Genomic DNA, 11,070 nt, shown 5'->3' on the forward strand with positions numbered 1-11,070 from the left:
CGCGGAGCAGGCCGCGGCAGGCCGACGGCGCAGGGTCCCGGGAGAAGGGGCGCCGCGGCGGGCGGGGACAGGTCGGCCGGGCGCAGGGGCTGGTCCCTGCCCCGGGAGGGGGTCGCGGTCTCCGGAGGCGTCTCCCAGCTCCCGCCTCCGCGCACGCCTTGCCCTCCGCGGGCGTTCCTCGAGCACCGGCGGGGCGCACGCCGGCCCAGGTGAGGCGCAGGTGAGGGCCCGCGGCGGGGGAGCCTCCGGCCTGCTCTCGGGCGGCCGCTGCCTTTCGAGAAAGGCCGAGGGCCTGGCGGGTCTCTGGACTGTCGCTCACGCCCTGCGCCAGGCGGAGCTTCCGGGAGGGTCGCGGAGCTCCCAGGCCCCAAGCTCCCAAGTCCTGGCATCCCAGAAAAATAGCGCCGGGGGTCGGAAGACGGGCTTGGAGGCCTGACCTCTGCCTGGGGAGGTATTCGCGCTCACCTGGCCAAGGACCAGGTTGCTGCTCCGGTGCTGGGGCGAACGTCCCCGCAGGGAGATGAGCCCCCCTCGCACTCCAGGATGTGAGTAGCCCGTGCTCAGGGGTGGAAGGTGAGAGCGGGGCAGCTGTGAGGGTCTCACCTTGCCAGTCTGCAGACACAGGAAAGGCGTTGCAGCTTTGCTGGGGAAGCTTGTGATATTGTAAAATCTCAGCTTCTGGCAGGCTAGGAACTGAATTCTAGCCCACGCCCACTTCAGGTTGGCTGGAGAGGGCCCTCCTGCTGCCGCCTCCCTCCTGGACCGCTGCTCCTCCTCCCTGGCATGCAGACCCTGGCCTCCCCTAACCCTGGGGGGGACCCCCCATCTGGGAGGTAAGAACACGAGCTGAACCGCTTTTTGGTAAATGGAGAAATGTATCTGGGGACATTTCTCGAAGGTGGCCATACTGTTAAGGTGACAAGGGTTTGAGTGTGGTTTTGTTCTCCCCAGGAGGTTGGTGTCTAGACTGAGAAGACGCCCAGGTGCCCCTCCACCACTTAAATTGTAGCACTTCGTGGCTTTGGGATACAGATGCTAGGTGTCCCCACAGCCACTCTCAAGACCTTATTCTGGGGGCCCTCGAGGTGCAGGACGGCAGTTTGACAAAGCCTGAGCCCCTGGCGTGGACCCACACTTTAATACAGTTTAGGGGAGTTTTCCAGAATGATCCACCTCGTGTAAGTTGATTGTTTCAAAGCTGCAGTATGTCTCTGGGACACTCCCCCCCCACCCCGATTTTTTAATCTCATTCTCGGGCTAAATAATTTGACAGTTGAGAAAACTGTTCACTAGGGGTCCAGTCACTGTCTGCAGTCCTTTAAAGGCTGTAAACATGTTTATGGAGATCAGAGTGTTATTCCTCAGGGGAACTCCCTCCCCCCAACTTTGCCACCTAGTGTAAAAATCGGTTCTTGTTCGCCCAGGGCCTGTTTTTAAGGTAGTATGGCTGCTTAAAGAGTTAATAGTCTTGATTTAGGCTCTTCACAGCCCAAGGCTCATGCAAATATTTTGTAATTTCTGTAATTTTGCTGAGGCAATTTGAATAATTAAGGTGGGCACGGTCCCCTAGCCGGTGGAAAAGCCCCTCCCCCCACTGCAGGTGACTTCCTGGAGGAAGCAACCAGTAGCTGGTTGCTTGACTCTGAGAACCGGTGAGCTTCGCATACCCCACCCCCACCCAGTCGTTTCAGCATCTGATCTGCTGTCCAGGATAGCTGTAAATTAGCTGTGGTTAAATGTGTTTGGTCTCAGGGTAAGACTATGTGCTTTCAAAATTTACTTTTGAGCCCTTAAGTTAATGATATTTCTTGCCAAAAAAATATGAACTTTAGCTCCAGCCTCTAATTAGATGCCTCTGATTCTCTTTAATTCTGATAATCAAAAATCTATTTAAAAAGCAGGCAAAGGACGCTTTGGTGTGTACGTGGAGCGATGAAGGCCTAATCCCTGCAGCGTTTGGAACATCGCAGCGAACCTGGATTCGAAGAGAATTTCAAGTAATTGCAATAAATTCGTACACCTTAGTTTTACTTTTAAAGCACAAATTGTTAATAGCAAATGACTTGCTTCTGAATTTCTCACACTCTGTGGTTAACTGCTGGTCCCATCGTTTGGGCGTACCTGTTCTGGGTGGCATGTTGACACCCGATTGTGTGCCTGCCCGAAAGGAAGCTCCGGGTTAAGTGGGGAACACTCCTGGTAGAGAAGGACCCGCAACAGCAGCAAAGCGAGCGCACAGGCCAGTCGCAGTCCGCCCACTGAGGTCCCAAGGGTGGCGGTGGCCTCACCACTCCATTCCTGAGGGGACTTCAGTTTCCTGTGTCTATATCCTTGAGGGGCTCTCCTCTTGCATTTGAACTGCTTTCCACTCCAATTTGGGGGGATAGGCAGGAGGGGATCAGAGCAACATGCTAAGAATTGTTGGCTGTATGACATATTTTTCTACGTGCCGTGTACGTTATGTTCCTCCTGCAGTGGCAGTCCTCAGGCCTGGCCTACAAGGGCCGTTTGGGAACAGGTCTTCAGAATGTTCCCGGGACCAGCCCAGCACTTCTGCTTAGGCAGCCACACCTGGCTGTGATACGGAAGCACAAGATGACTGCACAAGCATGTGACTGTTTGGGACAACTTCTATGTTAGCTAGCTAAAAATAATGCTATGGCCCCATGAGACCATCTGGCAAATATACATTCCACATTTTAACATGAAAAGGCTTTAGTAAAAACATGTCTTTCAGATGTTTGGAGAAATAATTTCTGAACTGCTCACATCATGCAACTATTTGTTCCAGGAGCTTGTTGGTTGTTTGAAGAATGAACCTACCCGTGAAGTCTTGCTAGTGCTGGATTCATGGTAGTCATTCTTAACCTACAAAGAAGCATTTGCAGACTTCATCTCGTGGGCACTGCTTGGCAACCTTTTGAGGTAAATCAAACTTCTATTCTCCTCTTACAGAGAAGGTGGAAGCCCAGGGTAAGAAAGGCAGGGACAGGGAGGTGATGGGTGTGTGGACACAGTGCTGGATGGCGTGGGACATTTCCTTGTTGAATCTGCACAGCAGCCCTGGGCGGAAAGGAGTAAACTGCCCCTTTTACGTCTGAGTAAACTGAGGCCCAGGAAGCGTGAGTAACTTGCCCAGGGATGCCCAACTAGCTGGACGGCAGGTCCTCACCCGGCTGTCTCGGCTCCATAACCCCAGCATGCTGTTCCTCTGTGGCCGCGCTCGGTGGTAACTGTCAAGCTGATTCCTTAGACGCCATCATGCCCATGTGCTTTCTTTCCTCCCAGGATGTGACACCAGCAGAATAGGAAAGCATTGCCCCTCTGCGCGTCCCTCCCCGTCCGCTAGAATGTTTCTCATGAACGCCCCTCCAGTGGTTGCTCTCCAGTCCAAATGGGAGGCCTTTGGCCCACCGGGGAGCTTTAGGTTTCCCGGGTGCTTCTCGGAGTCGAAAGAGGGCGTCGAGAGAGCTTCCGTGAGTGCCAAAGTGCAGATGATCATCAGCTCGCTGCAGCGCGACGAGGCTGCTCTGGGCATGAACCATGAGCGTGCGCCGCCGAGAAGCCAGAAGGCAGAGAGATGCCGAGACGCCAGGCTGGCCACCAGTCCCACCGTGTGCAAAGAGCAGCCTCCGTTTGCTGCCTGTGGTCTTGCCGCTAATTTTGACCCCATGGGGGAGGAGGAAGCTGCAGGCTTTGGTCCCTTGGCCCTGGACTCGGACAGTGACGATTCTGTGGACCGGGACATCGAAGAGGCCATCCAGGAGTATCTGAAGGCGAAGAGCGGAGCCACACAGCCCGTGTCCGGCGGGGCCCAGCCTGGTGGGGCCACAGGTGGGGGCAGTAGATGCAAACCAGAACCTGCTCACAGCAGCGCCCCAATTGCCCTATGTCCCCCAAAACTTGCACCTGGTTCGGGCGGTGTCCCTAGCATCCTCATGGGAGCCAACAAGGACCAAGGCTCTGCCTCCCCTGTTAGCGTGAGCAGCGACGACTCCTTTGAACAGAGCATCAGAGCAGAAATAGAGCAGTTTCTGAATGAGAAAAGACAGCATGAAACCCAAAAGTGTGACGGGTCTGTGGATAAAAAACTAGATCCAAATGGAAATTCAGCCAAATCACCGTTTAAATCCAGCAAAGAGCTGACCGTTAAGGGGGCACATCGGCAGGATCTGACAGGAGCCTGTAAGGAGTTTGTCTTCCGCAAACCTCCCAGGTTAGCCAAAGCGAACACGCAGCCCAGAAGCCTCAGGTCTAAGGTCGCGGCCGGGACAGAAAGCGTGGGCAGCACAAAGCCAGCAGCCCCCAAGGCAGCCGCCCCCTGCCGCCCTGCAGAAGCCGCACAGAGTAAAGGTGGGGTTAAGAGGAACGTTGGCGCCACGAGGCGGGGAAAGCGAGTCAGGAGCACGGCCCTGGTGCCCGAGGCATCTGACTCCAGCAGCGACGATGGCATCGAGGCTGCCATCCAGCTCTACCAGCTGGAGAAGACAAGGAAGGAGGCCGGTGGGGACCCGTCTCAGAGAGCCCAGCGCCAGGAGGAAAAGAGGCCCGACCCGCCCGTGGACAGCACAAGCAGCGCCACGAAAAGTGCCTTGCCCGACACCCACAGGAAAACACCAGGCAAGAAGAAGCCAGTGGCCACGAAGCCTACGGACCCCAGCCCGGGGGGCCTTGACACTGACCCTCCCTCCAAGCTACCGAAGGAAACCAAAGCTCCCCCCACAGTAAGCACAGCTTCCAGAAACGAGTTTGTGGAACGGTCCCTATGCCGCGCAGACACGTCCGCTGAGCTGATGTGCGCCGAAGCGATCCTGGACATTTCCAAGACGATCCTGCCAGCCCCGGTGGAGGGCTGCGATAGGTCACTGTCTGCGAGCCCACTCTTCTACTCCCACAATGTGCCTTCCTGCTCTGGCGGCGACAGCAGCTCTGTGGACAGTGATGACAGCATAGAGCAGGAAATCCGGACATTTTTGGCCCTGAAAGCGCAGTCAGGGAACTTACTGGCCAGGGCCGAAAGCAGCCCTCAGGCTACACAGGGCCCACTGGAACCACCAGGCCCCAACAGCCAGACTGGTGGCCCAAGGGCCCCTGTCCCTAAAACACCAGACCTGTCGCTGAGCTGCAGAAGGAAACGTAGAGGTGGCGGCCACACTGTAAGGCCATCCACACCCAAGAAGACGAGGGACGTGGTCAAAGAGGGCGGCCAGGATGCTGACCACGGCGCAGGGAGAGCAGAGCCCAGCTACAGTGGACAAGACCTGCCCAGCCAAGGCAAAGCCGGGGAGGCCCCTGGGAGGGAGGGTGAGGCCACGACGCCCGGTGGTGCACATGTGCCACAGGGCCACCGCAAGACAGTGGAGGCGAGGGGTGTGGATGAAAAAGAGAGCTCTGAGGACAAGAGCAGCTCGCTGGACAGCGACGAGGACCTCGACACGGCCATCAAGGACTTGTTAAGGTCCAAGCGAAAGCTTAAGAAGAGGTGCAAGGACCCCAGGGCTGCGTGCAAGAAGAAGGTCAGGTTCAGCACCACCGAGACGCAGTTCTTGGATAAGCTAGGCGGGTTCCGGAGAGACTGGAAAGACAAAAACCCCCAAGTGCTGAAAAGTTGCCTCTCCAAGTCCAAGAGAGACAGCGGAGAGAGCCCTGTGAAGAAACCTCCAAGCGTCTTCAGCAGTGTGACAGAGAGAGCCAAGCCGGAGGGCGCCGGGGACCAGGATGTGGCCCCCGCCTTCCGATTAAGGAGAAATGCCTCTGAGGGGATTCTGCTCCAGGGTGATCACCAGGGCCCAGCTCCCTGCCCCAGCTCCCCGTCTGATGACAGCAGTTCCGTGGACAGCGACGATAGCATCGAACTGGAGATCAGGAAGTTCTTGGCAGAAAAGGCCAAGGAGTCCGTGAGCAGTTCGGAAATTCACGCAGAGGGCCCCGCCACTCTCGGCACGGGGGGCCCAGCCAGGCCAGAGGGGCCGTGCAGGAAGGAGCCGGCCCTGCAGCCGGGCGTGTGCACTCGGAGCCAGAGGGCCAAGGGGGCCCCCCAGCCGGCCCAAGGCCTGCGGGGCACAGAGAGAGCTGGAGCGCCGAGTGCAGCCGGCCTCTTCAGCCAGGGCGGGAAGGGCCCTGCTGCTCCGGCCAGATGTGACCTGGTGCCGCCCAGAGGCACCGGTGGAAATGTCTCTGCCAAGGGGTCTCCAGCGAGTAGGAGGAACGTCTACGTCCACAAAGACCAGAGCCCGCGCGGGGCAGAGCCTGCTGCTGCCGAAAGTGCTTTCGGTCAGCTGCCCAGCTGTGCCAAAGTGGGCACCGAGGCAGGAGGGGCCGGGGGGGCCTTTCATGTGAGTTCCGGGAGCCGGAGCTTCCTGACTCCCAGCTTGGGAGCCGAAAGGGACACTCGACCCCAGGCTGACCTCACCCTCCCTTGGAGCGACTTTGCCCACCAGAGCAGGCTGCCCAACCCATGGGCGCTGAACTCGGAAGGCAGAGATTCGGCGTGGAGAGGGGTTCTGGGGAGTGAGAGAGAGAAGGGGCCCGAGGGCCCCCCCAGGGGCACCCCCACCCTGCCCTTTGCGGGCTTCTCCCCGCTGCTGTCCACCCAGCTTTTCCACTTCGGAAAGAGCGTGCCGTGGGGAGCCAAGCCCGCCGGCCTCTTCAGCCCCCACCCGGGGCTGCCTCTGCAGGGCCCATCCTTCTCGGCCTTCAGGGAGGCCCAGGCCGGGCCCAGCCCCGTGTTCGGGAGCCCACACCTGCTGGTGAAGGACAGCGGGCCCTGGCCATGCAGGAAGGCACAGGCGGGGCTCACTTCGAGCGACAGGAGGAGCTCGGGCCCGGAGGAAAGCATTTTAGACCTGAGGTATCGACGAAGGGACGGGGACGACCAGGACCAGGAGGCCCTGGGCAGTGACGCCAGCGACTTCAGCGACACCTCCATGGAGGATGGTGGTGGCCGCTCAGTAGTGAAGGGCAAAGCCCTCAAGTTGTGAGTAAACTTCCTGGGTTTTGTGGCATTGGTGGAAAGCGTTGTATACGTGGGTGTATCGTGCGTGGGCTTAGGTGATGCTCGGGGGTAAAGGCAGAGGAAACGGTGTCCGTTATACGCAGCCCTGTATATATGTACACTAACACGAAACGATGTTTTTATTTAACAGATGTGTCCTGGTAAATTTGATTTTTGTAGCTTTTTGTAAATTATTTAAAGTGCTGTAAAAAATATTTTTGGAAAATATTGTCGTTGACTTTTGTAGGGCGTGCCTAACTGCAGTTTTCTGTGGTCTGCTTACAAGTCTTAGATTAGCAAACGTTTGGTTCTTCCCGTCACAGCCAGGTTCAGAGAGACTCTGAGAGCGACGCTTGTTGGCTGGGAAGATGTCTGGCTGTACCTGCAGTTCGAGCTGAGGAAGGCGGCAGTCGCCTCCCTGAGAATCACTGACACGCCCAAAGGTGTCTGTTGGGAATCTCCTGGGACAGCACCTTTTGTACAAAGGACCCCCCCACCCCAGTCCCTTGAGGCCAGAGCTTGGCTTCCGAAAACTGCAGTCACAGCCTTCAGTTGGGAAAATGTTTCGAAGCACAACGGCCAGCAGCAGGCTGGCTGGGCCGCCCCTGCTGCGTGCGGAAGCCGGGCAGAGCGGTGGCTCTGCCGCTCAGCCCGGAGCCTCGGTTGTTTAATGTCTGTCTGTTTAGTCACTAGATGATTCTAACATCTAAATAAACCTCTTTTTATATGGGAGTTCCCGTCCTTCATTTTTAATTATGTTTCTGAATTTCCCTTTTCTTAATTTATGCACACAAATAAGCATTGTTTAGAGTTTTGTTAGTTTTGGTCCCCAAACACCTTGGCACTGACATGCAAAGCCTGGTGACTAGGAATAAACCTCCCCGTGGCTGCCCGCAGGAACCGGAGCCCAGGCCGAGGGATGCCCAGACGACAAAGCCAAGCTTTGGTGGCTTTCTGTGTGCCTCCCTCCCTGAGGCAGGACGGGAAGGGACGTTTTCCTGCACCGAGACCTGGTAAGAGGTGGTGGCCTCTGGTCCTCAGCACTTAGGCCGAGCAGTGCTGCCTGACGTCCTGTGCCTTCTGCTCTGAGGCCATGCAGTGCCCATGGCCGCTGTAGAGACAGAAGCTGCGCCGGGCACTGATGGGTCACAATATTTACGTTGTAATTGTCCAGGAAACTGTCATCGGTTGCCTGCGTTTGCGACTCAACGTCCTGATTTAGCTGTGATGCAGGGTTCACTGTGCAGCTGAATTTTGTTGGTCTTCTAACACACAGACGAATTGCCCGCACGTGCACCTGGGTTTTCGCAGGAATTTGCTTCTGTACCCGGATGTGGGCATGTGCCACCCGACATCCACAGTCGGTGTCTCCGGGTTCGGGAGCTGTGACGATCAGGCCCCACGCTCCCCGTGACTGTCCAGTGCCCTCTTGCTGTCATTTGGTGTCGTCACTTTGGCATATTCATTCACTTAAGTGCTTCCAGGAAAACAATTCCGCGGAATCCATGCTTTAATTTTTTAAAGAGTGCTTTTAATCCTCAAAAAGCAAAATCAGCTTGTTTTGTATATAAGAACTGTTTTTTTAATACTAATAAACCAAGCACTATCCGTGAGTCAGTTCATGGAGTTTATGTTCTGCAGAGTCTGCAAGTGGAGTCTCTGCGGGGTGTTGGCAGGAGAACCCCGTCGTTCTGGGGGCTTCATGGGCAGGAGCCTCCACTGCAGCGAGTTTAGTGCCCTGCCCCACCCACCCACCGCAGGGAGGCCACTTCCCCTCTCTGTCCCCCAGACCCAGGACCCTTCACACCTTCCCGCATCTTCCCGCATCCTCCGCAAGGCAGTGCAGGCCAGAGCTGCTGCTGCCCCAGGAAGAACAACCTCCCAAAGCGGAGGGATGTGGCACCCGTAACACTGTCATCAGCTCTGGTTAGCGTGTTCCACACATACACGCATGTGGGGCATTCTACTAACATGCAATTCAGTTGGCGATCGGCCTCTGGGCACTGTGGGTTATTCACTTACTAAGGAGACCGCTCCGGGACCTCTTTATGAGACACTTCCTCTTTATGGGACACTTGGTCCGTTTTTGGTTTCTGTAGAGAGAATGGTGTGTCCCTGGTGGGGAGGACTCTGAAACTGCCCAGAATGGCCCTGTACTGATGCCCTAGGGGGTGAGCTTTGTCGCCACCAGGGTGGCTTGTTTAAAGTAACCAAAGGGCCCTCCTGACAAGGTTAAAACAGGCCTTTAGTGCAGGGTCGTACCTGGAGCACATAGGGGCTTCCTCCAGCCTCTGTTCTCATGCTGATCGAAATTGCCCTTGAACCTCCTCTTTCCTGCTCCCAGCAATAACTTGGTGCCTACGAGAATCAGGTGAAGAATGATCCGATTTGCACATTCCGTGTAGTCACAGACTGGATGTAGACCTGGATGCGCTGATGTGCGCATGCCCAGAATCGCCCATGTGCCACGTGAAAGCTCTCGCTTCCGTGCTTCACACTGCCCTGTTCGTTTTAGGGAAGAGGCCAAGGACCACTGTCCCCAGGTTCCCCGTGTGGGAGCCGTCGAGGAGGGGCGGCTGCCTGTGTGTCTGCAGCGTCTTCTGGCGCCCCCGCAAGTCCAGGCTGGCGGTGCGGCTGTGGCATGGGAGCACATCCCCAGAGCTGCTACCGAATAAACAAATGTGTGCCCACCTGGCAGAGTCCCAGGGTGGACAATGTGTCACCAAGTCAAGCTCTTTGCACCTGTAATTACTAAGACTGTCAGTAAAAAAGAAGAGGTCTTCATAAATTCGAAGGAAACTTTATTTCTTAAAAAGGGTCACAACCTGCAGGATGGGAAGTGGACCTCCAGCCCAAACCGGAGACAGCACTTTGATGCAAGGAGCATAGAACAGAAATTTTCATGTCGACTGGGTTGGGCAAATACACATATTAATATTTAACAGGATATAAGAGGAGTATGAATATTTACAAAGGGGAGTCCTAAAGCATGTGTATTGAACAAACGTGTCCTATGTTTACTTTGGGGTGGAGACTAATATTTAAATGCATTAAAATTAGGCCCTATATGTCAAAAGGTGAAGCGAGGACATGAAGACATTCTGCGCAGCCTCCATGAACCAGCCAGAGCCAGGCCACGGGCAGTGCTCTCTTATCAGGAGGAAGTTACTGGAATCGGTTTCTGGTGCAGTCAAGGCTGTAGTGACGGCTTGTGGAATGGGGGGTGTCGGCGTCTGGCACTGGAGCTGCGATTGTCTCAGTACTGCTATCTCCAGGCCAGCGCTTATTTAGCTGCTGGAGAAAAAGAAAAGCCTGGTGGCAGTTAGAACACAGTTTATTCTTTAAATGTAGGGGTGCGTGACTTAATCCTGGCCTCGCGTAGCCTTAGGTCCTCTTTATCATCCTGGCCTCGCGTAGCCTTAGGTCCTCTTTATCATTTGCCACAAAGAGTTCGTTCCATCAGTCTTGTGATCTCTAATGCTGGTCAGTTGCTGTGTCTGAACTGCAAAAGGGAGGGAGCATGACAAGGCGCGTCCAACCTCTCGTCCCATCATGGCCGGAAACTCAGTTTTTAAGGTTTCTCTGGGGTCCATTGGCCAAGAGTGGGTCTGTTTAGTCAGTTGGTTGGGGAGGGGGTGGCGTTAGGATTTTATTTCTAATTCTTAAGACCTAGTGGTGAGTCACACCCCAAGAGCTCTTCTCCCTTCCTAGGGAGTGGGGCCCGGGGTCCATTTCACTCAATGCAAAGAGTGGAGGGAGGCCAGGTTTTAAGAGGTGTCCAGTCCTCTGGGGTAGGTTCTCCTGGGGTCAGAGCATCCCTGAAGTCCTGGTAGAATAGGAATGGGGACAGGGCAAAGGACACAGCCCTGGTGGTTAGTGTTTGATACTCTCCACCCAAGTCTCCGTATAGGGGAGAGGGTCTTCCTATGGAAAGGAGTCACTCTTAGTTTATCTGTTGCTCAGAATCTGGACAGATAGTAGGTTTGCCCAGCTCAAGATATGTTTGCATTGGAAAATCAGGCAAGAAATCTAAATGTTAGCACTTTATCTGCTCGTACGAAAACATAGAAGGTATT

General features: G+C 55.6%; 1 protein-coding gene across 1 annotated transcript; it reads left to right on the forward strand.

The window, feature by feature from the left end:
• Positions 1–1,122: 1,122 nt before the first annotated feature.
• On the forward strand, positions 1,123–7,381 carry PPP1R26 (protein phosphatase 1, regulatory subunit 26). The gene is made up of 4 exons (XM_012639679.1): positions 1,123–1,178; positions 1,902–1,997; positions 2,792–2,925; positions 3,289–7,381. The coding sequence occupies exon 4, from the start codon at positions 3,351–3,353 to the stop codon at positions 6,978–6,980; it is 3,630 nt and encodes a 1,209-aa protein (XP_012495133.1). The 5' UTR covers positions 1,123–1,178; positions 1,902–1,997; positions 2,792–2,925; positions 3,289–3,350; the 3' UTR covers positions 6,981–7,381.
• The last annotated feature ends 3,689 nt before the right edge of the window (positions 7,382–11,070 follow it).

The sequence above is a fragment of the Propithecus coquereli genome, unplaced genomic scaffold (assembly GCF_000956105.1).
Source record: "Propithecus coquereli isolate 6110/MARCELLA unplaced genomic scaffold, Pcoq_1.0 Scaffold142, whole genome shotgun sequence".
NCBI classification, from domain to species: domain Eukaryota; kingdom Metazoa; phylum Chordata; class Mammalia; order Primates; family Indriidae; genus Propithecus; species Propithecus coquereli.

What these genes read in the sequence shown, in the direction of transcription:
- PPP1R26 (XM_012639679.1), top strand. Translation starts at nt 3,351, where the DNA reads ATGTTTCTCATGAACGCCCCTCCAGTGGTTGCTCTCCAGTCCAAATGG.